This window comes from Phacochoerus africanus, chromosome 4 (genome assembly GCF_016906955.1).
Source record: "Phacochoerus africanus isolate WHEZ1 chromosome 4, ROS_Pafr_v1, whole genome shotgun sequence".
NCBI lineage: Eukaryota > Metazoa > Chordata > Mammalia > Artiodactyla > Suidae > Phacochoerus > Phacochoerus africanus.
Genome location: NC_062547.1, coordinates 14,578,587 through 14,605,407, shown reverse-complemented (window position 1 = coordinate 14,605,407; position 26,821 = coordinate 14,578,587). Strand labels below are relative to the sequence as shown.

The following is a 26,821-nucleotide window of genomic DNA, read 5'->3' as shown; positions in this document are numbered from 1 at the left end:
AAAAATGTGATGCACATTTTTGGCTTTTATGCATAAGACAGGATTATTATTTAGGCCTAGAGTATTAAAGATACTTGGCTTAATAAATATTTAAGCACAGTAAACTGTGGATTAGCCTTTTAAAGTATCTTAAAGATTTTCTGTTGTGGCTCAGTGGCTTAAGAACCTGACTAGTATCCATCAGGATGAGGGTTTGATTCCTGGCCTTGCTAAGTGGGTTAAGAATCTGGCTTTGCCATGAACTGTGGTGTAGATCACAGGTGCAGCTCAAGTCTGGCTGAGGTGTAGGCTGGCAGCTTCAGCTCTGATTTGACCCCTGGCCTGGGAACTTCCATATCCCATGTGGGCCTAAAAAACACCAAGAAAATTTTTTCTAAATACCTTAAAATACATTAAAACTAAGGTTTATAGTGATGACCTTCTAAAAAAGAGAGTGTAAAGATATAAAATACTTCTCTGATACTTAGTTGGCAAACAGCTAAAATGTCTGTAAATAAACTCATCACACTATATTTTAAGAAACAATTTTCTGAGTGCTGCAATCACATCCTTGTTCCTAAGACTGTATATCAGGGGATTAAACATTGGAGTCACGATGGTATAAAACAGAGAGAGCAGTTTGTCCGTTCCTGGAGAATGGCTGGATGGGGGCCTTAAGTAGGTGATGGTGGCAGATCCAAAAAATAAGAGCACAACCAGCAGGTGAGAGGAACAGGTGGAGAAGGCTTTGTCCCGACCTCTGGATGTTGGCAACCTCAGAACAGTGGAAATGATTTTGCTGTAAGAGGCAAGTATCAACATAAAAGGGACAGCGCCAACCAGCAGAACTACTACATACACAGACAGCTCATGCAGGGATATGTCTCCACAGGCTAGCTTCAGAATGGGAGGCATGTCACAGAAAAAGTGGTTAATGTGGTTCGAATGACAGAAGTGCAGAGAGAAGATCTGGCACGTCTGCCCTATCTGCACTGGGATTCCACAGACCCAGGAGCCCACGGCCAGTCGGATGCACACCCTGTGGTTCATGACCAGGGGATAGTGCAGAGGGTTGCAAATGGCCACGTAGCGGTCATAGGCCATCACGGCCAGGAGGAAACTTTCAGTGGTTGCCAGCATCAGGAAGAAGCACATTTGAGTGGCACAGCCCCGCATAGAAATGCTCCTATCCTGAGTGCAAAGGTTGACCAGGACCCTAGGGAGAGTGACGGACACGTAGCAGATTTCCAAAGAGGAAAAGTTGGCCAGGAAAAAATACATGGGTGTCTGGAGTGCAGTGTCGAGCCTCGTTAGTATTATGATGAGACTATTTCCGATTAAGATCATGATGTAAGTGATGGAGAACAGCCCGAACAGTAACCCTTGGAGGTTGGGAAGGTCAGAAAATCCCAGGAGTACAAACTGCATCACCGTGGACACATTGGCTTCTGCTTCCATCTCTTCATAGTTCATCTGTGGGGATGATTTAATCTGCTGCACTGTTATTCCACTCTCTTTGGCTCTTATTTTCTTATGTAAAACAGGATGATATTCCTTTCAGTTTTTCCAGTTTCCTATAAAAGCAAAACTGTAACTGATTAAGAGGTCTATTAAGGGGGAAGTACATTTTTCATTACCAGTAAACATATTTTTGGGAAAAAAAATCTTTAGCCTCCATTTTCTGTTGCATATCATCATATTTCTTTGTTTCTGAAGATATGCTTGTAATTTTGCTAGTCACCTGACCACTCAAAAATGCAAGATCTGAATTCATATTCAGTTGTATCCGTGATTTCCTTCTTCCGGTTGACATGTTTTTCTTCTCACCTCTCAATTCTGTTTTATATTATTATCACTTCAAAATTAATTTTATTGTGCAAGTAAATATTTTGTAAGCCAGGCAAGATAACATTGATTTTTTAATGCGATGACTTTCCAGTGTTACTTTAATGTCCTGTTTAGCTATGATTTTCAATTTAATCTATTTTATTATAAACAAAATTAATGACCTGACCACTCAATATTTGGGATGATTTTTAAATTTTTAACTGAATTTTTCAATATAAGGTCTTTAAATTCAACAGTCATTTTTATTCAATTTTTTCAGTTAAGAGGAAAGAAATTCTAAGGTGGTCTTCCTGTCCAGGAACTCTCATCAGGTAAGAGGCAGGAACACCAAGCATTTTTCTTCAAGAAGGCAGTTCTAACTAGAATGCTCACCCCTCCACCCTTCTGGTATGAAAGAGATGTCAGCCACAACTCATCTCTGAGAAACTTCCCAAATCACTTACTTCCTCAACATTTTCTACTATTCTGCGACATCCATTTAATCCACTCTTTCATTTTTCTTCTTCCTTTTTTCTCTGTTTCGCACACACATGCCTGCTAGTTCAGGCATATGAATGTGTTTGGTCCAGATGGCCCATCTTTATGTTGTACTTTTCTTTTTGTTCTATGTAGATTATAACTTTCTTTATGTTCCGTACATTTTTTAGGCTATGTGGAGCATATTTGTTTCCCAAAAATTTATGTACTAACTGCTTGACTAAAGTAAAAGTGAGTCAACTTGATTGCTTCTTTGGAATGGTGCCCAAAGTGTGCGTGACAGTTCCTACCCAGCATTCAGACTGATCGCCTCCTTCTCCTGGTACATTCAAGCATGGCTTCTGTGATATGTGTGTGTTGGGGGATGGGGGCTAGAATTTATACTCTTTTCACTCCCTCTGGCAGAAGTAGCAAATTACTTCCTTGTTTGCAGTATGTGGTATATAACTTTAATGGTACGTGTTGACTGATTGGAAAGTCTGCAGAGACTAAGTCCTTGCAACAAAGAGACACCTATATCCATATTCTACAGGTATTAAGGGAGGACAATGGTCAACATTTCAGCTACAAAAATGTAGACACAAATGGGGAGAAGCAGCAGTTCATCTAAAACTTGGGAATGCTGAGGATTTTCTGTGAGTTAGAAAAGGAAAGTTAAAGAGTAATTTCTTGGAGTTCCCGTCGTGGCGCAGCAGAAACGAATCCGACTAGGGACCATGGGGTTGCGGGCTCGATCCCTGGCCTCCCTCAGTGGGTTAAGGATCTGGTATTGCTGTGAGCTGTGGGGTGGGTCGCAGACGTGGCTTGGATCCTGCATTGCTGTGGCTCTGGCGAAGGCCGGCCGCTACAGCTCCGATTAGACCCCTAGCCTGGGAACTTCCATATGCCGCGAGAGCGGCCCTAGAAAAGGCAAAAAGACACACACACACAAAAACAGTAATTTCTTTTACCATCTGCACTATTCCAGACTCCATATTAAGATACAAAAAGTATTTTATCCTTGCCCATTATATGCATTTCTCCCAAAGAAAATGTGACTGTAGGAAATGTCAAAATGCTATAACTGTTTCTTTAAAACATTCAGAACCTAATGGCTGATAGGTGATATTACTAAGAAATGATTTCATGTGTCTGAGTTTACATGACCATAACTTTTGTTTGTTTTTTTGTTTATCTCATCCTGCCTCCTTTACTCATGTTTTATTCACTTATCTAATTCAATATAAAGAGTAGTGCTTGGACACTGATTAAAATTGTTTGTTGAATGAATCAGCAATCTTTTCAGACCAGCAGGCAGCATGCATCTACACTGGATGGGCTCACCATTGTCTGCAGAGACTGTCACCTGCTTTGTTCTTCTTACTGTATCTGCTCTTCATATAAGGTCTTCTCTCATCTTTGATCCTCTCTCTAAATGATTTCCTTACTCTTCAAATAAGGTAGTGCATTTGAAAAGCATACTGAAACTCAGGTACAAAAAATAGCCAGAGAAACTAAGAACAATAGAACGTGCAGGCAAGAATATAGTGTCCACATTTACTGAAAACAGTTTTAACCTCAACTTACTATTTGTCAAATGGAACAATATTTTATGACTATTAAATGGAATTATCACTGTAAAACCATTTGCAAATTAAGAAATAATTTTTCAAATCCTGTCTATACGTACTTACCTTCTAAACTCAAACTCAGGTACAAAGAGTTCCTCAAAACCTGCAACACATTTGCTGGTTTCTGACTTTTGGAAACATTTGTGCTTCTATTTATAGAACTCAGAAAGAAAAATACTAAATTCAGGTAAATGTAGCCACTTTTGTTTTTAGTAAAATAATTTGCATTTATTTTTATGGTCTATCGAATTTAATAATTTTTTTTTTGGTATACCAGCTATATCACAATACATTTAATACTATTTACAGCAAGTTCATAAAATCAAATTGAAAATAAGAAATAATCTAAAATTAGCAAATGCAGTTCAGAAGCCTTTTTTTCTTTAAGAGACATCTCCAAAGATAAAAATGAAAACATGCCATTATTTCCTAGTATTTTCAGATTCATTTACCATTGAATTTAATTTTAACAAACTAATGATTCCTTTGGCATGAGAAGGATGCAAACCCATTTTAATAAGGTCCATCCACTATCTTACTCTTTAGTTATATGCAATTAAATTTTTATGAGATATCCCCAGATTTAATATATGTAAACTACTTAAATACCTGCTTACCACAGGCAATTACTTAATAAATATTAGCACCTAAGATGATGATGATGATAATGAAGAGAGCCGTAATCGTTGGTATACTAGCCAGTTATATTAGAAAGCAATCTGTAATTTCTCATTTGATAATATAATGATAGGAATAATACTGCCAAAAGCTGTCTGAATCAGGGTTTGAAATTAAATAGCAATTATATCAAGGGATTTCTCTTGTAAAGTCTCCAAAATGTGTTATTTTGTAGATGCTAAATATATACTGTTATGTGTAAAACTAAATTCTTTATTGGACAAAAAATGATTCATGCTTACCTATTTGGATTGAAGTTAAATAGAATTCTTACCTTTATGGATTGAGTTAAAAGACAGAGAGAAAATGAGATTTTGGGGGACAATTAGGAAATTCATATTCATTTGAAACAGAGTTTAACCAGTGTCTGTAATATGTTCTATTGTCATAACAAAGTGTTCTTTAAATAGGAAATATTCTTTACTCTGGGGATTAGCTTCTTCCCCAGGTCCCTTCCTAATTGAACTGAATCTTTCCACCTGCCACTTGGGGAGCTGGTACAACCAAAAAACCCTATCTGTCTTTCCATACCACACCTTCTCTAAGTTATCTACCTCTCTTACTGGATTTTGAGTTTATTAAGAAATACGAGCCTTGTAAAATCAGAAATGCATAATTACTTATTACCTACAGCATAAACTAAGATGTTCTAAAGAAGATGCAATTGTACAATGTCTTCAGTTAAATAGATTTTTGTTTCTCTGTCATCGTAAATCCAGAGGTAGGAAATCTAGGGCTGTTGGGAGGCAGTTATGTCTTTTTATACACGAATCTTCCATCTCCACATCCACACTAGCCCGGCGGGCCTCTTCACCTCCTAGACTGCAGAAAGGGAGTGGGAATAAAGGGAAGCACTCACATCTTCCTTTTTATTTATTTTTATTTTTTATTTACTTATTATTTTTGTCCTTTTGCCTTTTCTAGGGCCGCTCCTGGGGCATATGGAGGTTCCCAGGCTAGGGGTCGAATCGGAGCTGTAGCTGCCAGCCTACACCACAGCCACAGCAACGTAGGATCCGAGCCATGTCTGCAACCTACATCACAGCTCACAGCAATGCCGGATCCTTAACCCACTGAGTGAGGCCAGGGATCGAACCCTCAACCTCATGCTTCCTAGTTAGATTTGTTAACCACCGAGCCACGACGGGAACTCCACTTCTTCCTTTTTAGATACACAAACTGAACACAGCATGCACAATTTCAGTCCCTCAACTCAACCTTAGTTACAAGATCACACTAAGCTGGAAGAGAGGTTGGGAATATTTCTTGCTGCACTGCCAAGTGACCAGACAAGGCTGCCTATTTCTATCCTCAACTCCCCTCCGTAGTCACAACCTAAAATTCCAAGTAGTTCCTTTACTGAGTTCCCAGCCACTGGTGTCCTCAGCTTAATTAGAGCTCCTCTCAGCTTAGTGAGCAGGCAGTGATAGAATAATTTTTCTGTAACACTCCCTACAAACAAACACACAGAGACACATACTCACAAAATATAATGGAGGAGAATATTAGATTTAATTACAGGAAGCAGGAATAGATTTATGCTTGTATAAAGAAGAATAGATAGAGACAGGGAGAAACCCACATTAGAAATATGTCCATGCTGTAGTTCCCATCGTGGCTTAGCCGAAACACATCTGACTAGTATCCATGAGGATGCAGGTATGATCCCTGGCCTCACTCAGTATGTTAAGGATCTGACATTGCCATGAGCTGTGGTATAGGTCACAGACGTGGCTCTGATCTGGTGTTGCCGTGGTTGTGGTGTGGGCCAGCAGCTGCAGCTCGATTCGACCCCTAGCTTGGAAACCTCCAAATGCCGTAGGTTTGGCCCTAAAAAAAGACAAAAAAATTTGAAAAATGAAAAATAAGAAGCATATTAATGCTTTGAAAGCTATCACTAATAAAAGGCTATCTCTTCATTTACCAATTTTGAGTTACATTATTTTGTGATTTATTTCATTTTATTCTAATTCTAGCCATTGCATATATATGTGTAGGATAAGCCTGTTTTGTTTTCAATTTGTATTTTAATAATAACTAATGCTGGCGAGCATCTTTTATGAAATTATTTGACTTCTGTGTATTCCTTTAAGTAAAATACCTTTTCAAGTCTCTGGTACGTTTTCTAATTAGGTTGTTGCTTCTTTTATCACTGTTGATTTTGAAACTTTCAGGAAGAAGTTGCTTTGAGTCAGAATTTCTTCCTCAGGGAAACCTCAGTTTGCTTTTAAGAGCATCCAGCTGATTGGTTGAGGCCTACATTTACTTTTTACCAGGTCATCTCCTTTGCTTAAAATTTATTGGTGTTAGGTATTAATCACTCTTACAGAATATATGAAAACAATGCCTAGGTTATTGTTTGATTGACTAGCTGGGTACTATAGCCTGAACATGTTATGATAAAACTAGCTGTCAGAGTCTATCCTTTGTCAACTTGACAACCATGAATCTAAACAAGTCAACCGCGTTTTCACGGAAAACATTTGTAGGAAAGAAAAGACTTGGTTTTCTTAACAATATTTCTTGCTCTTTGTTTGTTTAGGCCCTAAAATGACTCTTGATTTTCATCTTTCTCAACCAGGAAGAGTTAGAAAAAATAATGCAACAAATTTTCCTAGTACATTGATTTTAATTTCTCTTAATATTTCTTCAACTAAAGAATTCATAGTTAAGTTGAGAAATCTTGGTAAATAGATAATTCTATATTGGGGCAAAATAGTTAAATCCACATCATATTATTTCCTTGAAAAAGCAAGAATACATTCATAGTTTTGCTTTAATGAAGAATAAGGTATAAAACTCGGGAGATGTTACTAATATGTTTCTGCCGTATTGTTGAAGCATTTCTACAGAGAATTAGGCTAATAGGTAGAAGAGTAGAACAGAGAAATGCAAAAAAAAAATGAAGAAAAAAACCTGACCTTTTTCAGATGGCTAGATCCAATTCTTAGGATAGATCAATCTCTGCTAGTTTAGAATGTGGCGGGTGTGGGGGGGAGGAAACATTAAAAAAAAAATTGTTACCATACCTAAAATCATACAGTATCTTTCTGTAAAGGCTCTATTGCTAATTTTTAATTAGATTAAGTTTTAAATCTGAAAAACTAACATCGATGTGTTGATTGGGTAAAATTTCTGAAAATATAAGCTAGAGTCATTCAGAAATTATTCTCCAAAGGCTTCCTGTACAGTACATTTATTAGCTAATGTCTTTTTGAAACAAAACAAAACATGTAATAGCTAAGGAAGGAAGGAAAGGAACAAAGATATTCACAGTGATTTTTTTAGGGTGGTATTATTATGACATCAGTTATTAAATAAGTGATTCTTTATTTTCAGTAAAATGGGTCCTAATCATGAGTTTGTTGGGGACGATAGACTAATTTGCTAAGAATGACATTTGAGGAAAATTTTGTTTCTTATTGTCAGCCCAACACTGTGCCTATGTCAGATATTCCAGCACAAAACAACATGCTCAGAATGAGTAAAGATAATGGGCATACACAGTATGCATTTGATAGTTGATAGATGTTTGGATTATTTCCAATTTAGTATTTTTTTTTCTTTCTATGCTTCCTCCTTCCTTCCTCCCTGCCTTCTTTCCTTCCTTCCTTTCTCTCTTTCTTTCTTTTCCTTACTTCCTCTCTCCCTTTCCCTTTCCTTTCTCTTCCTTTCTCTCTCTCTCTTTCTCTCTCTTTCTTTCTTTCTCTCTTTCTTTCTTTCTTTCTTTCTTTCTTTCTTTCTTTCTTTCTTTCTTTCTTTCTTTCTTTCTTTCTTTCTTTCTTTCTTTCTGTCTTTTTCTTTTCCTTCCTCCTTCCCTTTCTCTCTCCCTTCCTTCTTTTCATTGCCTTTCTCTCTCTTTCTTTTTTTCCTTCTTTTGTTCTTTCTTCTTTCTTTGCATCTCTGGGTGTAGAACCTCAACATTTGCATAAGTTTCATAATCCTTAAAAGAATTTCTTTTAGTACAAAGCCAGGTAATAATATAATTCATATATGGGATCTGCAAGACAACACAGCTCAAAAATTTGATCTTTATCTCTGCCAGATCTGTGTTATTCTAATGTTTTACTACATAAAATTTAACAGTTATTTTCATACTATTTATAAATTTATATACCTCCAGTATTAAATTCTCAACAAGCTTAAATCTATCTCTCATACCACTTAGAAGTGTAGCACTTTAAAATGTAAATATCTACAGTAATCTTTAATGATAGTGAAGGCTGCCCTAGGTTATGCTTTCATATTATTTCATTGTATAAGTGCTTATAAAATTCTGAAAATAATAACTTATATTCTCCAAAAAAGGGAACTGGATTTCAGGAAAAGTAAATTATCAACTCATTGGCATAGCTATAAATATCAGAGCTAGGACTGTGTACTATATCATTGAATCTCTTTTCCAGTTCTGTGCATCTCCTCCTTCCCCTGAGACATCATTTTATACCAGAGGCCAAAGTGATTCCATGTAATAATTTTTTACCATGTAGTTCATTGCACATAGAATCAGGCTTTTTTAAGTCACACACAAAAAGGAAATCATCTTTTCTATCCCAGAAGAGAATTAGTGTGTTTTGTCCTTGAAGCATCCCTGAGGATTTCAGGAAGAGCCAGAGAACCTGGTATAAGAGTCCAAATGCTTAATATTGAGCGATTAGACTCTTATACCAAAAGAGTATAATTTTGAGTTAGTAGTTCATTTCCACAGGTAAGATGAAAGGTTTTTTTCATCACTTACAAAATATTTTAGAAGCTATAACCTTGAATCTCAAACTGGATTCTATGTTTTAATATTTATCTATGAGATAGCTATTTTAGTTAACTCAGAATTAAAGACTGAATGAGGAAATTTAAGGGAACACAGTATGGGAAACAGGAAAGACTTTACATATTTAGCTCAATAGCTATAAATTTGAAAATTAACTTACTTGATTATAGATAACAGTCAGAATAAGGGGAGTAGAAATAATTGGCTGTATTTAAACTTTAGGAAAATTACTGAATGGAAAGAAAATCATTAACCAGCTATGGGTTATACACCATTTGATTATTTTTTTTTCTCATGGAGGGATTTAAGTGAATTTAAAATTTATTTCACTATTTAGCTGATAACTCCAGAAGCTACATCAAGGTTTTTGTTTTGAGTGTTTTATGTTAATTTCCTAATCTACTAAGCTTCATTTGAAAAAAAAATTTTCAAATATATAAACATGTTATTTTGTATTGTTTCTAGGGGATGACAGTTCCAAAATTGGGGATGTCATGATTAGTCTATAACGGGTCAATGGAAAATAGCTAGGCACACTGTATAGCAACAGAGAAATTTGTACTTTAATAATCCTGGTGCTGCTGGCAACTTACTATGTGAGCTCACTCAATTCATAGGTCTACCTGGTCCTCAATTGTGTCATCTATAAAAGAATACTGAATTATTTAGTTTGCAGGTAGCTATATAGATTACATAAAGTAATGTATATACAATTTATAACTTCTTATAGCCACTTTCATTATTTATGGTTGCTGTTATCACAGCTTTCTTTTCCTCAAGCTTAAAGCTTGTGATACTGTTTTCATGTCTATTACTGTATGTTCCCAACTCTTTGAGAATAGGACTCAGAGAGCTAGAGTTCCGCTCAAAGTAGGAACTCATTTTAGTTTTTCAGAATAATGACATTATGTTACAGATCTGAGATCCACTTTCTAGCCTCTTTCTCTCACAATAAAATCAGCTAGATATAAAAACAATTAGTTCTAATTTTATTAAATATTAGTTGACGGAAGTCCCTGTTTCAAGAGCATTTTGTATGAAGTAAATTAACTCTATATTTTTTATTGGCCATTCCTCCAGTTCCTTACAGTGAAGTACTTAATTGCTCTAATTGAACATGATTTACAATAAAATACATCTTCATTCAATGTCTTGTATTACAAAATCAGAGATATCAGAGTTATGAGAAAATTACTATGGACAAAATTATCACAGAGATTTAAGTGTTATTGACATGTCCCACATCAGGATGTAATGAAATAGATGCATTTTTAGATGCTGTATATCATTTAATATTAGGATTTACTGGGTTTAAGCACATAAGAATGATATTTTAATGTAATGTGTGTCATACAACTTAAGTATAACTAAAAGAAGAGCTACTTAGATCTGGTTTGGGGTCCATTCATAGGTCAAATCTTTGATAAAAATTTGATTTCATGGCTCCTTATTTATTTTGTTGGACTTAAGAAAAATTGGAATAAAAAGTCATATTTCATATGTGAGCATCCTTCACATATAATTAACACTTTAAAAACCATATTTAATGCATCTCATAAATTAGAATTCTATAGTCTGACCATGTTCATGTAGTTGAACAAGACATGCATAGAAATCTTGATGAATCTTAGTATCCTCTTATTTGAAGGATAAAACTACTTTCCTAGGTCACACTAAGTGTTAAATCTGAGATTTCAATATAAGGTCTTAGAGTTAAAATACAATATTTTTTATCTTCGACAATTGTGCCTCTTCAAACATATCGGTTACATAAAGGTTAGAATCATACTGACGCTAAAGTTTCCCAAAAAAGTAGGTCAATTAACACGTTTATTTGAATGGATTCCTTTAGTAGATGACCTATTGGTGCATTTTTCAAAATTTGCTTGAGTATTTTTTATTTCTCTTCACTTTGTTTCTTTGTATCACCCAAGTCCTGGTTTGTATCTGATTCTATTCAGTAAATATTTTGTATGTAGCATATGGATTTTTGAAAGAAAGAGTGAAAAAAAGAAATTTTTGTTGTTTATTTGCTGGCCATGCCTAAGTCATGTGGAAGTTCCTATGCCGGGGATCAAACCTGTGCCACAGCAGTGACCCAAGCCACTGCAGTGACAAAACCAGATCTTTAACCTACTTCACCACAAGAGAACTCAATATAAATGCATTTTTAATGCTCACACAATACATTAATGCATTTTAATGCTAATAATTTATTGTTTTATAAGATATATTAGTAATACAACCATTCAAAGTTAACTAGTTTTTATAATGCATTTGTGTGTATATGTATGTTTAAATGAGTAATAGGTCAGTGGTCTGAATTAACAAAGACATCAATATTTGCCTTAATTATATAGTTGTACTGTATATCTCTGCAAGGATTAAATGAGGCTTTTTTTTCTTAGTTTGGAAACCCCACATTTAAAAAGCTATTTATTCTATGTATTAAGAAAAATTTTTACATGAATCTGAGCAGGATGTTCTGGGAAAATAAAAATATGTGATTTTTTTTCCTTCTAATGGTTTTAAGCTGATTTGCTCATCCTCTGTTTGATGTTTGGAAGTCTCAAAATAACATAAACATAGGTGTTTCACATTAGGAAATCTTTGGTAGGTCATTTGATAGAACTTAGTCCTATGCACAGTAGGTTTTTCACTAAGATAAATTTTGATCTATAACACCCAGAGGAAAAACAAAGAGTCACCATGCTGATATCTTGGTCTAAATACAATAGACACAATATTTAATTGTTTCAGTGATAGAGGCTTTAGATACAGATATTGGTGACTCTAATATATTTTGATTGTTATGCACTTTTATTTCTTCATATTCCACTGAATAAGCAACAATCTTAAGGCATAGGGAGACAGAGCAATAATAAAACACTACATTGCAGCTTATAGACTGATGTGCTTCTTTCAACAATAGCTTTTATAAATAGTTTAATTATCTACTATCAAGAGATATTTACAGTCTGCCCTTTGGATACAAAAATTCCACTTCCTTGGATTCAATCAATTGTAGATCAAAAATATTGGGAAAAGAGTAATTTCCATATTTCCAAAGAGTAAAATTTTAATTTGCAGGGCACCAGCAACTATTTACATAGCATTTTCATTGCATTTACAACTATTGACATGACATTCACATTGTATTATGCATTATAAGTAATCTGTAGATGATTTAATGTATATGGGAGGATGTATGTAGGTTATACATAGTCTTAGCCCATTTTATATAAGAAAGTCGAAAATCCTCTCATTTGGTTATGGGGGAGGGGATTCTGGAACCACCCCACCCCTACTGAGGAACAATTAATTGTATTTTATAGTAATTACAGAAACTTCATAAGCAATATGATGCATTAAAGGAATAACCATAAATTATCTTTGACAGAAATATTTCTCAAAATATACCATATTTGTAGGAATAATGAGTGTATTTATAGACAAAAACTTTGAATTGTTATTAAGTTAAAATTTGAGAACCAGGGAGTTCCCATTGTGGCGCAGCAGAAATGAATCCCACTAGTAACCACAGACTTGTGGGTTCTATCCTTGGCCTTGCTCAATGGGTTAAGGATTCCAGTGTTGCTATGAGCTGTGGTATAGGTTCCAGATATGGCTTGGATCCTGTGTTGCTGTGACTGTGGTATAGGCCGACGGCTGTAGCTCCGAATTGACCCTTAGCCTGGGAACCTCAAATATGCCACAGGTGCAGCCCTAAAAAGCAAAAAAAAAAAAAAAATTGACAACGTATAACCATAAAATAAAGTGCAAAGGCCAAAAATTTACAATGTACTTTTATGTGTTTCAAGAAACAAAGTTATTAGACAAAGAACCAAACCAAAACAACAATAAAACAATAATCTGTATTGTTTGCAAAACTTGGTACATTTATCTACACAATAAAGTCCATTCACCACATCCAGAAATACTAATGAAACGAGATCATAACCAGAAGAGAGGACATAAAATGATTTGGTTGGAAAAGACTCTCTTATATGACAAGTTGAAAAATAAAAACCAATGATCTGGGACATTTTAAAGTTAAATAATTTTCACATTGATTATATTCAATACAACCTTATGATGTAAGAGTATTTACTCCATTTTACTAATGGTAAATTTTATGCATGTTGTAGAAAATCTAGGATTAGCATTCAAATGTGTATTTTCTATTATAATATTTTTGGATTAAAAATTCCTATATTTGTTTTTCTTTGTGAATTTTAAGATGATGTGATATAAAAAAGGTAGTAAATTAATATACCAGAAATTAAATCCAATGCACATAAACTGACACAATTTTTAACATGACATATTTAACCAATAACAAAATGAAATAATTTCTTTAATTTATTTATACAGGATAATGCATCCGCTTGGACTCAACTTTATGATCACTGTCTAGTCCTTCACTGCAAAGAATTTCAATATACCCTTCTAGGAAACAAACATGAATTTGTAATTGAGTGGACTCTATTTTCGCTGGATACTGCCTTTAGAACTTAAAGCCTGAAATGTCAGGGTTGCCATCAGATATGGATTCACACAGGGTTCAGATGAAAAATGTGACTGACGTCACCCTGTTTATATTGATAGGCTTTACAGATGATTTTGAGCTGCAAGTTTTCCTATTTTTCCTATTTCTAGCGATCTATCTTTTCACTCTGATAGGAAATTTGGGATTGGTTTTATTGGTCATCATCGATTCTCGGCTCCACAACCCTATGTACTATTTTCTCAGTGCCTTATCATTCTTGGACGCTTGCTATTCCTCAGTTATCACCCCTAAAATGTTGGTCAATTTCCTATCAGAGAATAAAACTATTTCGTATCTTGGATGTGCAGCACAGATGTTTCTCTTTATCACTTTTGGGACCACAGAATGCTTTATCTTGGCTGCAATGGCATATGATCGCTATGAAGCCATCTACAAACCCCTCTTATATTCAGTTAGAATGTCACCCAGAGTCTATGTGCCACTTATAATCTTCTGCTACATCGGTGGCATCTTGCATGGTGCTTTACACACAGTGGCTACTTTTAGCCTATCCTTCTGTGCATCTAACGAAATTAGACATGTCTTCTGTGACATCCCTCCACTCCTTGCTCTTTCCTGCACTGACACTCACACAAACCAGCTTCTTGTCTTCTACTTTTCCGGCTCTATTGAGATATCCACTATATTGATTGTCCTGATCTCTTATGGTTTCATTCTGTCGGCCATTCTGAGGATGCATTCTGCAGAAGGGAGAAGAAAAGTCTTCTCTACCTGTGGCTCTCATCTAACTGGAGTGTCAATATTTCACGGTACCGTTCTTTTCATGTACGTCAGACCAAATTCCAGCTATGCCTTGGATCATGACATGGTAGTGTCTGTGTTTTATACCATTGTGATTCCCATGCTGAATCCCATCATCTATAGTTTGAGGAACAAGGATGTAAAAGAGGCAGTGAAAAGAGTGTTTGGGAAAAAAATGGTTTGCTAATAAAGTATATTTTTCACATTAAACATAAAATTGAAAGAAATTGAAACATGTTTATTGTCTTCATATCAAAAAGTTATATTACATTGTTTGTTTTCTTTGAGTTTATTAGTGTCTTCCTGTCCTTCTTGTATATTTTAAAATAAAGATCATAGCCAACCTACTACCTATGCAGGCTTTTTTTTGTTGTTTGGTCACACCCAAAGCTTAAGGAGGTTCCTGGGCCAGAAGTCAAACCTGAGTGATGGCTGCAATCTACATAGCAGCTGTGACAATGTTAGATCCTTTAACCTGTTGCTCCAGGTCAGGGATCAAATCCATGCCCTGCAGTGGCCTGAGCCACTGAGTGGGATCCTCAACCCACTGCACTAGAGTGGGAACTCCTATGCAGTTTTATATACACACACACATACAGACACATACATATGTAAATACACAAATACATGCACATGTATACATATATATGTATATATTCTGATACTGGTGGCATTAGTTTCCTAGGGCTGACATAACAAAGTACCATAGACAGATTGTTTACACAGAATTTTTTTGTTTAAAGAACAGAATTTTTGGAGTTCCCGTCGTGGCGCAGTGGTTAACGAATCTGAGTAGGAACCATGAGGTTGTGGGTTCAATCCCTGGCTTGCTCGGTGGGCTAAGGATCCGGTGTTGCTGTGAGCTGTGGTGTGGGTCACAAACGTGGCTTGGATCCCACATTTCTGTGGCTCTGGCATAGGCCGGTGGCTACAGCTCTGATTCGGCCTCCTAGCCTGGGAACCTCCATATGCCTGAGGGAGCAGCTCAAGGAAAGGCAAAAAGACAAAAATAAATAAAATTAAATAAATAAATAGCATATTTATTTTCTCACTGTTCTGGAATCTATCTATCTGAAGTCAGTGTAAGGACAGCATTGATTTCTTCTGATGCTTCTTTTCTTCATTTCTTGATGGCATCCTCACTCTCTGTCATCAAGTTATCATTTGTTCTCTGAATTTCACTGCCTGAATCTCTTACAAAATCAATAGTTACATTGCCAAAGACCCACCCTAAAGACATCATTTCCAGTGAATTGCCTCTCCAAATACAGTTACATTCTGAGTTATTGGTGCTTAAGAATTCAGCCTGCGAGTATTGGATTTATGTGTATACAAACACAAATACACACACACACACACAGGCACACGCACTTCCATGTGTGCATGCAAACATGTGCAGAGGAATATTCACGTGTAATCTTCACGTTAAATGTAAACTGTTAACTTTCATTCCCATATATCTCACATTGGACAGGCTCCAGTGCAATTACAAGTTACTTGACAATTATATCTGATAAGCAATTACCATCTCATGCATAGCAATATCACAGCTCACGTATTCCCAATCCACTTTGCATGGAGTCATTGGCATCTGACTCCAGATTAAATCACCCTGCTTCATCCTTACATCTACATATTTGCAGCAAATGAATCCCAGCCTTTAATTCAGAGACCACAGATTCCATGTTCAAATTCCTGGTGTCATGACCATGCTGTTTGAGAGGATATATTTCCTTTGCTTTTGTTTTCTCAGTCAGCATGTCACTAAACCCATTCTGTATTTCTTCCCAGTATACAGAGACTAGGCATTAGCATTTATCAAGATCATATTTAAATTTAGGAATGACAACACCCATCATCATGGGTTTCCCTACTGGCTCTGACTCAGCTTTGACTCAGTTCTGTTGGTTCTGCTTTTCTTGAGAACCCTGACTAATGCAGACTTTGCTACTGAGAATAGCTCTAGAGAATCCAAGTTTTTAAGGATTAATTATATAAATGTGTTCTGGCATCTCTGGAACTGGATGCCTAAGATGATTAAGCACTAGTATTATCTAAAGACACCAATGATTATTTCTAGTGATATTCTAGCAGTCTTCACTGATAGTCTGTGGTGTGGTCTGACAATAGAGCTATGCAATTATTACAACTGGTTACTTGTAATAAAATAGAAGGATCAAGGATCAGGGTGGCTAAGTGTATGATATTTTCACACATTTTTAATCTGGCTAGTGAATATAACAAGATTGATTTGTTGCTTCTAAAGTCATTGGGCAAATTGGAGAGTGGAAAGGATAATCTCATGGCTTCAACTGCCCAACATGAGAGCTACATAAATGTCTTCAAAGTTTCATTGCTCGCCCTTTTCTCCAGTAGCAGCAGAAATAAGTTTTCTGAAAACGCAACCCAGAATCACCATCATCACAGAGTATCTACTATTAAAATGAGGCACTGTGATTGTAGGAAAAAAAAAAAAAAGGAATACTTAAAACTGTAACAAGAACATGTGAGAAGTCCCTGATGAAGTTGGGACATTGATCCTCTGAATTTTGATAAGTCCATATGGCCAATAGATGTAGTGTTACCATTCTGATCACTTTGTTGCAGATAGCTCTAAAGACAATGCAGATAACTCTGTACTGGCCAAGGGGAGTGTTACGGCCTCTTCTGAAGCAGTCATTGTGCAATTCAATGCTGATTCTCATCAGGACCCACCCCCAACACCCTTCTTTCCTTCTAGACCTATAACTACACAGGAGTCCCACAAAGCCCATAAAGGTGAGGTATGAAGTATGAGTCATGTAGAGGTACACTACTCTTGCAAAGAACTAATTTCTCTAATTTATATAGACAGTAATATGAGGAACAGTGTGTGGCTATTGAGGGTAAGGGACAATGGTGGAAAGAATATAATGTTAAATCAGAGCAAATTTATCGCTAGGGGTCTTCTAAGCCAAGATTCTTCTTTCATCTTGCAGATGGCAGAGTTAAAAAGAACTCTAGTAGGTTTGCTTGGTTAGTTGGCTAAACATGGAGCAAAGGTGAGCTAATTGGTAATGGTGAACCTGCCTTGGTTTAATGTAGGGAAAGTGACTCAAAGTCTTAAGGAGGCTGGAATGTTAGAGTGCATTTCTCATTTAAGATCTAGTCACTCACACTGGGAGTGTGCAAAAGACATACCCTTGCATTCACTAGCAAGGGTATGCAAAAGACATACCCTTGCATTCACTAGCAAGGTGAGACATACATTTGTGGAGGGAGCCCCCGCATTCTTGAAGATATCCATGATTGGTCTTTTCCATAGGCCAGATCTTACAAAGGTCACAGTGGCTAATCTGGGAATTCTAAACGTAGTGATTTGAATTGGATCCCAGAGTGGCAGAAGCCACCTGGCAGCACCCAACTCTCAAAAGTAAGGTGGTCATGTGTGTTCCCCTGTGGCTCAGCATGTTAAGGATCCAGTGTTGTCACCACTGTGGCTCTGGTTAGACCTGTGATGTGAGTTCTATCCCTGGCCCGAGAATTTCCACATGCCACAGGTGCAGCCAAAAAAAGTAAGGTGGTCTTTGTTACTGTAACGGAGAGCAGAATCAGAATAGTTTGATTCACACAGACGTATGGCCTTGTCTGTTTAAACATGGTTTTCTTAAAAGTAAAAGAGATAGGAAACCTATTAAATTCTTACCTGATCTGTCTAAACAGAAAAGGTTCAGATCAAAGGAACCAAAGTCTAACTAAAGTCATTAAAATAGGCAGTCATGGATCCTTAATTGCCAGACTCGAACCAGTTTACAGACTCAGAATCCTTTGAATGAAGAGTGCTCCTTAAGGAAGCACCTAGTAAAATACACAAAATTTATATTTGTAATATTTACCCAACCCTTCCCAAAGAGACCTAAAGATTTTTTCCAGAGTACCTGCACTGGGGAAAGGAAATAATCACAATTTTCTGGAAATATTGATGCTGAACTGACATCGATTCCTGTAGAGACCCAAAATATCATGAAGGCCCTCTAGTCAGAGTAGAACTTTATGGAGGTCAAGTGATAATTAGAGTTTTAGCTCAGATCTATCTCACAGTGAGCCCAGTGGGTCCCTGAATCCATCTTGTGCTTGTTTTCCCAGTTCCAGAATGCATGATGGCATAGACACACTTAGCAATTGGCAGACTCCCCACATTGGTTCCCTGAACTGTGGAGTGAGGGGTATTATGATGGGAAAATAAAAATAGAAGCCATGAGAACTGACCATGCATAGGAACATGGTATATCAAAAGGAGTAGTACAGTCCTAGAGGCGTTGCTGAGATTAGCGCCACTTTAAGTGCAAGGACTTAAAAGATGCAGGGATGGTCCCATTTAACTCTCCTATTTGACTGGTACAGAAGAGAGGCGTTGAAAGGCAATAGTGATTATCATAAGCTTAACCAAGTGGTGTCTTCATTTGCAGCTGATGAACCAGAAGTGGTTTCATTGCTTGAGCAAAAGATCTCATACCCTGGACCCTGATCTGGAGGTAATTATCTTCTCCACACTTGTCTTTGAGACCCACCAAAAGCTATTTGTTTTCTGTTAGCAAGGCAAGCAATTGCAGCAGTATACCTTCACCCTCTGACTCTATGTGTCATAATTTAGTTTGCAGAGCTCTTAATCACCTATCCATCCTAAAAAACATAACACTTGTCCATTATATGGATGGCATGACGCTGATTGGCGCCAATAAGCAAGAAGTAGCAACTACCCTAGTTTATTGGTAAAGTTTCTTTCCTATCAAAGGATGGAAAATAAGTCCAACTAAATTTCAGGGGTCTTCTACCTCTGAAATTTCTAGAGGGCCAATGATATTTAGGGTGTTGGGATCTCTTCTAAAATTACGACTGAGAATATATACATTTATATAAATGTATGACTGGGTCACTTTGTTGTACAGCAGAAGTTAGCACAACAGTGTAAATCAACTATGCCTTAATTTAAAAAGATAATGAAAAACTGAGTTGTTGCATCAGGCATCTTCTACAGCAAAGAAAGAGGCACAACATCTGGTAGGCCTTTCTGGATTTTGCAGGCAACATATTTGAGGGTGTTCCTATGGTCCATTTATCAAGGGACCCAATAAACTTCTAGTTTTGATTGGAGCCCAGAGCAGAGAATACTTTGCAACAGGTCCAGGCTCCTGTGAAAGCTTCTCTATCACTTGGTCCATATGCTTCTGTAGACCCAACGGTACTCAAAGTGTCCACGGCAGACAGGGATGCTATTTGAAGCCTTTCGCAAAGCCCTTAAAGGTGATTATAGCTCAAGCCCTTAGGATTTTGGAGCAAGACCCTTTCATCCTCTGTGGATAAATACTCTTCTTCTTAACAGTAAGCTCTGCCCGCCACTGGGATCTAAGTAGACTCTGAACACTTCGACCATTATCCAGCAAGTTACCATAAACCTGAGCTACCTATTATGAACTGATATCATATGATTAAAATGTTAAAAATGGGAGTTCCTATTGTGGCTCAGTGACTCACAAACCCTACTAGTATCCATGAGGATGTGAGTTATATCCCTGGCCTTGCTCAGTGGGTTAAGGATCTGGCGTTACTGTGAGCTGGAGTGTAGGTCACAGACACAGCTTGGATCTGGCATTGCTATAGCTGTGACAAAGGCCAGCAGTTGTAACTGATTCAGCCGCTAGCCTGGGAACTTCCATATGCCACAAGTGCAGGCCCTAAAAAAAAAAAAAAAAGTGAAGATGTTTTCCTTAAAGACACATGTGTACTAAAATAAATTAAAAGAAAAAATATAATATTTGATGTTTAGTCTTATACTTACCATATTTCATGTTTCTTTAGTTTATTTCTAATATGAAATTTCCACTTGATATCATGTTACTACAGGTGAAAAGATTTGTTTGACATTGTTGGTAGATCAACACTGATAAGAAGAGATTTTTTTCTTGTTTTCTTTTACTGAAGTTTCTGTTTCAATTTTAAATAAAGGTGTTTTTAGCATTTTGTCAATGTGTAACTGAAGTGTAATAAAAGTGCATATCTGAAGCTTACGATTTGATGTGACTTGTATGTGTACACACCAGTGAAACCATCATCTCAGACAAGATGATACCTATCATACCTAGAAATGTTCTCATGCTCTCCCCTTTCACCATTCCCTGACCCTCACCAAATAATGAAATTGAAATTTAATTCCATTGTGGCTGGAGGATATATTCTGGATTGTTTCTTAATATTCTTTTTTTTTAATTGGTGCTGATTTTGGTCTATCTCGATGAACACTTTCCTTTAAACAGATGCATAAGTTATTGTGCTGGGAATTATAAACATTTTTGTCATGTATTTTTACCCTCATTTTCAATATCTAATAGTGTGTGTGATTTATGCCTTTGTATGATTACTGAATGGCCTTTCAAAATGTGATGTACATTACTTAGCACAGAGATTTTTATTTCAGAGGAGACTCATGTTGTGAAAGAAATGTTCATGTATAAAGCAACTAGAAAATCTATCATGTATGGGCATTCCAAAACAACTAAAATGCAGATTCAAAATAGAAAGAGATTGGGAAATTTTTAAAGTCCAGGAATAACATACGGTTTAGAGAACAAGAGAGACATCTGTATAATAGATCCCAAAACTCTCTAAGTAGCCCTTTGTTAATCAGTTGAAACTTGATCCCATCTTTATATCATTTGTATATGACCTTTTGTCTCTTTCTATGTGCTCTTTCATTGTCAGGAGTCTAGACTGGACATTTTGCCACAGGGATGGAAATATTTCCATTGTTGGAGGGACAAGTTGGAATGGTGAAGTGCTATTCTTGTGTATTAATGTTCCCTTGGCCAAAGGTAATCACATAGATAAATCAAGAGTCAGTCTAGGAAGAATGACCAAAAAAAAAATGGATACAAGAAGAAACTATTTATTATTAACATGATTAATGACTATAACTTTTCTATTATATTTATACATAATATTTATTAAAATTTTCTCAATAAGAACATTCATTTTCCATTTTTGCTTAGAAAAATAGTTCTGCTATAAACATCGTATTACACATAAATTATTTGTATTATTACTTCTTATACTTATATCCTTATGTATTCAGGCTTTTTTTTTTCCTGTGAAGGAATCACTTAGTAATGACTCTGTTGCATCTAAAAGTGTTTTGTTTCTTTAATAATATTATGGTAGTATGGAGAAAGGCATTAATAAAATAGAAAAATGGCATAATTTCAGTCATAGGACCATACTGCATATCACATCATCTGGTTTAGTTACACATCTCCATTCACTAGTTTACAATGAAGGGGGAAACTGATCTTTAAAAGTACAACATTGTAAATAATGTCATACTTTTAAAGGTAAATAAACTACAACTGCCATAACTCTGAGGACATAAGGCTCTACTAAAAGGAAATTCCATTATTATCTTACTGAAAATTTGAGAACATTACTGAAAAGTAGCTTTCAACTAAGTCTATATACAAATTAAATGCATGAAAGAATAATTTGTGTTATTTCAAATGTCTCATAATGCTGATAATTTGAGAAGAAATTTTCTCATTGCCTTTCTAACGTCTTTATTCCGCAGACTGTATATCATTGGATTAAATGTTGGGGTCAAAATTGTATAAAAAAGAGAAAGCAGCTTGTCTATACCTTCATACTGATTGGATTTAGGTTTTACATAGGTGACAGTGGCTGATCCATAGAATAAAAGTACCACAATGATATGGGAAGAGCAAGTGGAAAAGGCTTTGGTTCGTCCTGTTTTTGATGGCACCTTCAAGATGGTGGTGATAATTCTGACGTAGAATCCAAGAATCAGCAGAAAAGGAAGAGTGACAAATAATACCGCAAATATATAGACCACCAGCTCATTCTCGAAGATGTCTCCACACGCCAGCTTCAGTAATGGGGGTATATCACAGAAGAAGTGATTGATGTGGTTAGAACCACAAAAGGGGAGAGAGAAAATCTGGCATGTTAGTCCTATCTGGACTGGAAAGCCACTGATCCAGGAGGCAACCACCAGCTGGACACAGACCTTGTGGTTCATGACTAAAGGATAATGTAAAGGGTTACAAATGGCCACATAGCGGTCATAGGCCATCACAGCCAGAAGGAGACATTCTGTGACTCCCAGCATAAGGAAAAAACACATTTGTGTAGCACAGGTTAAAAAAGAAATAGTTCCTTTCTGGGTCCAAAGGTCCATGAGCATCCTGGGAAGAGTGACTGACACATAGCAGATTTCTAGGAAGGAAAAATTACCGAGGAAAAAATACATGGGGGTCTGAAGAGTGGCATCTACTTTTGTTATTAGAATAATGATGCCATTCCCCAAAAGGATAATCAAATATATGACTAAGAAACCCCCAAAAAGAAACCAGTGAAATTGGGGAATATCAGCAAAGCCCAAGAGAACAAATTCCATCATTATCGTAAGATTTGTTTCTGTAATTTTCAAATTATTTTCTCTCTGTAGATTTACATTTCTTGACTGCATTCTCTTCTTTTATAATTGGATCAAGACATGGGCTTTGGTTGTGATAAATTCTTAGTTACTTTATAACACTTGTGTTCTGTGATTCTGGGAGATTTGATGTGAAACCAGGAGCTATAAACTCATCTGCAGAAAAAAAATATCAATTCAATAAATAAGTTGCTGAAATTATGTTCCATGTTAGATCTGCATTTTAATTATACCAATATGATCCATATGTCTAGATATTTTAATTTAAATTATGGTATGAGAAGGGAGTATGAAGATGACCTATTTCTTTTTGTCAAAACTGAAGTTCAACCATTAGTTAACCACTTCATGATTTTCTTTACCAATCTTGTCCATAACATAATATCCACCCTATAACATCTATTGTAATATTCCACTGACTATTTAGATGTCTTTTCTATCCTTGACACTACGTGCAATGATCCATCTATAAAGAATAAAGGACAAGGCTCTGCCTCAATATGTTACTCCATAGATGCTTCTGAATTAAATTAAAAATAGAAATTACAGTTAGAATTGGTATTTTCCAATAAGTGAGAAAGGATGATTAAATCTATAAGAATATAAAAGCCAATTTTTAAAAAATTTTCAACACCATATGTTTCCAGCAATGCTTATTTTAATCTTTTGAATCAAAGTAGATTGCATTGCTTAAGAAACACAACTTTTGGCCTTTATCTACTTTAATTGTTAATAATATTTGGGGATAGTGCTTTATTTCAAGCTAAAATTAATTGTTCCTAGGAAAAAGTAAGATCAGTAAATAAGAAGTTCACCAAAGGAGTCAATACTCTGTCCAACACCTTCTCTGTGTATGACCTGATTTGTTTGGGTGCCATAAACAATACTAGGACATGGGCTACGAAAGTTGAACCAAATATTCTTTTGCAGGAGATGATAATTGGAAAGAAATAAATGCTTAATAAAATCCCCAACAGAAGGACAATCACTAATAAGAGGTTATTCCTTTGCATAGAAAGTTTTCACCTGTAATGGCAACATTTACTTTATCATGAATATAGTAAAATATTTAATTAACTTGAATGCAATGTCTTCTTTGAGTATAGTTCTCTTAATAAGTTATTTCTTAAAATGAATAAACTTAACATCTTTATCATTATTAACAATAGACAAATTATAAATGTGTATATTTTAAATGCTTTCATCACATTAACTTTTTAATTCTAAAAGTCAGAAATCTACCTTAAATCCTGCTAATTTAAATAATGAATACATTTCTGGCCCATATCCATGAGTTTAGCTGTTTGATATAATTTATTGAATCTTAATCATTAAATTAATAAAATTATCATGAAATTAAAAAATAATATCAAGATATTTACCATTTTCAGTTTGGCTGATATGGCTTCTTATTGATAAATATTTATAATATTTTAAAGTATTAAGTTGTTTATGATCTGTAAGATTTTTAAACAAGAAGTACACTTGCTTTTAAAGAGCAAGTATGTTTATGAAGGAAATAGTCACTTCTTCCTCCTGAGAATTTCTCTCTTTTCCCTCTTTACATTTAATTGCTAGTTGAAGGTTCTTATTTGCAATTAAGTTGGTGTTTATGCAAACAGTTCTTCCATGATAGATCAGACTTTCCACCAGGCTCTCCACAGAATATGATTGCATACGCTCTCCAATTCCCAAATACAGTCAGAAGGCTTTGATGTCCTAGGAGAAAAACTATTCATAATGGTCCAACATTACCTGCAGGAAAATGTTCAAATTCCTTATCAATTAATTTCTTACCTAGATTATTTTATTTTCTATAACTCATTTGAATAGCCCTTCTCAGCCGATCATTCATTGTTGTCATCTGGACATGTTCTACTTCTTTTTGCAACTTTAAGGGGTGCTAATTTTCTTTGAAGAGGGTCATATTTGTGTTTGTGGGATAAATTTTGTGAAGAGAGAGGCAATTCTGTGTTATAAAAAATTAAGATATTTTACTCAAGTTATGATTTTCTCTCGGACACTATGGAAATCCCTAAATATCCCCACCCAGTTTAGTAATGGATTAAAAGATTAAGAAAAACTATTGTCTATAATTTTTGTTCTAGTGAAAAACCCATCTTTCTCACAGCAACATTTAGTAATTTAACATTTCTCAATCAACACTCCTCTGCTTTTTTTTTTTTTTTTGCCTTCTGTCTTTTTAGGGCTGCACCTGAGGCATAAGGAGGTTCCCAGTCTGGGGGTAAAATGAGAGCTGGAGCCTCCGCCCTATGCCACAGCCATGCCAGATCCCAGCCACATCTGCAACCTACACTGCAGTTCATGGCAATGCCAGATCCTTAACCCACTGAGCCAGGCCAGGGATTGAACTCACATCCTCATGGATACTAGTTGGGTTCATTAACCACCGAACCTTGATGGGAACTCCCCTCTTCCAACATTTCATCAGGAAAATCATTTCAAATGTGAACATAATTATTTCCAACCCTCTCTGAATCTGACTGCTTTACATTTGATCAAGTTTTCCTATTGTTCCTATAACATAGTTATTTTCCATGCCTGAGGTTCTGCTCATCTTTCCTGTATCAGGAGAATATTTCTTCCAACTTTGCTCCTATATGTGCGTGTGTGTGTATATATATTATATATTAAAGTAACAGATTATACTCCCTTTTAATTCTTTCACTACACTTTCATTTCATGATGCTAGGTACATTCTTTTTAAATTTTTATTAGAGTATAATTGACTTACAGTGTTGTGTCAATTTCTGCTGTACAGTGACCCAGTCACCAGTCATGTATACAGGACCTGAGAGGCTTCCATCTCTACCTCCCTGATATATGTATGTTCCCAGGTCAGAGATGGAATCCTGGAATCTAAAAAGGAGCTGTAACTTACACCACAGCTGCAGTAATGCAGGATCCTTAACCTGCTGCCAGAGGCTGGGTATTAAACGGGTGCCTCCAAAGAGACAAGCCATATCATTAACTCACTGTGCCACAGTGGGAACTCCAGAACCTGTGAAGTTTTAGATTCAAATAATCTTAGACCTTGTGAATTCCTCCAAATTTTTTCTTGTCTTTTCTTTCTGATTTTTCTGTTCTTTTTTTTCCCTTTTTTCACATTTTGTAATTATTTTCCCATTTTTATATCATTGCAAAAAATATCAATTTACTATGTACTATAAATTATTTATACATAGCATATATGTATATAGTATATATACATGTATATATATAGTGTGTATATATATATCACATATATGTATTCTTTCTAATCTATATACTTTCCATAGATATATTTGGAAAGGGAATTAAATTTTCAGTGACACATATATTTGAATGAATTATCAGGCAATCAACCAATGTGTATTTTGTCACTTATATTGTAGTTTATTATAAATAAATACTAAATGTATGTTAAATACTAAGTATACAAGTGGTAAAAAATAAAAGCTCATTTTTTGTTATTACAGAGCTTAGCAACTATTGAAGACAGATGGGTAATCAGGTACCTTAGAATATGCAGTCTTCATGTACATTATCATAAGATGTTATGGGAAGGCCAGACAAATAAATACTCGAGAAAGTGATATCTAACCTAAGATTTTATCAAATCCCAGCTTATCACAGAATCATTGTTACTTTTATTTTTAAGAAAAATGCCG

At 35.7% G+C, this 26,821-nt stretch overlaps 3 protein-coding genes across 4 annotated transcripts; 1 reads left to right on the top strand and 2 right to left on the bottom strand.

Moving 5' to 3' along the window:
* Positions 1 to 507: 507 nt before the first annotated feature.
* LOC125124029 (olfactory receptor 10AG1-like) lies at positions 508 to 5,698 on the bottom strand. Of its 2 annotated transcripts, XM_047774204.1 has the most exons (2): positions 5,689 to 5,698; positions 508 to 1,430 (listed from the first exon to the last, which is right to left on the bottom strand). In XM_047774204.1, exon 2 carries the CDS (start codon positions 1,405 to 1,407, stop codon positions 508 to 510), a length of 900 nt encoding a protein of 299 aa, XP_047630160.1. In that variant the 5' UTR covers positions 1,408 to 1,430; positions 5,689 to 5,698. The 2 variants fall into 2 exon arrangements, with proteins under 2 accessions (XP_047630160.1, XP_047630159.1); XM_047774203.1 differs by lacking the exon at positions 5,689 to 5,698 and having other exon boundaries at positions 508 to 1,452.
* An 8,146-nt stretch (positions 5,699 to 13,844) lies between these two features.
* Positions 13,845 to 14,858, top strand: LOC125124028 (olfactory receptor 1102-like). The gene has a single exon (XM_047774202.1). The coding sequence runs from the start codon at positions 13,887 to 13,889 to the stop codon at positions 14,856 to 14,858; it is 972 nt and encodes a 323-aa protein (XP_047630158.1). The 5' UTR covers positions 13,845 to 13,886.
* Positions 14,859 to 22,202: 7,344 nt separating this feature from the next.
* LOC125124027 (olfactory receptor 10AG1-like) lies at positions 22,203 to 23,183 on the bottom strand. The gene has a single exon (XM_047774201.1). The coding sequence runs from the start codon at positions 23,181 to 23,183 to the stop codon at positions 22,203 to 22,205; it is 981 nt and encodes a 326-aa protein (XP_047630157.1).
* Between the last annotated feature and the right edge of the window lie 3,638 nt (positions 23,184 to 26,821).

Bases quoted from the DNA above. Each gene is read 5' to 3' on its own strand.
- LOC125124027 (XM_047774201.1), bottom strand. From the start codon at position 23,183: ATGCAGTCAAGAAATGTAAATCTACAGAGAGAAAATAATTTGAAAATT.
- LOC125124029 (XM_047774203.1), bottom strand. From the start codon at position 1,452: ATGAACTATGAAGAGATGGAAGCAGAAGCCAATGTGTCCACGGTGATG.
- LOC125124028 (XM_047774202.1), top strand. From the start codon at position 13,887: ATGTCAGGGTTGCCATCAGATATGGATTCACACAGGGTTCAGATGAAA.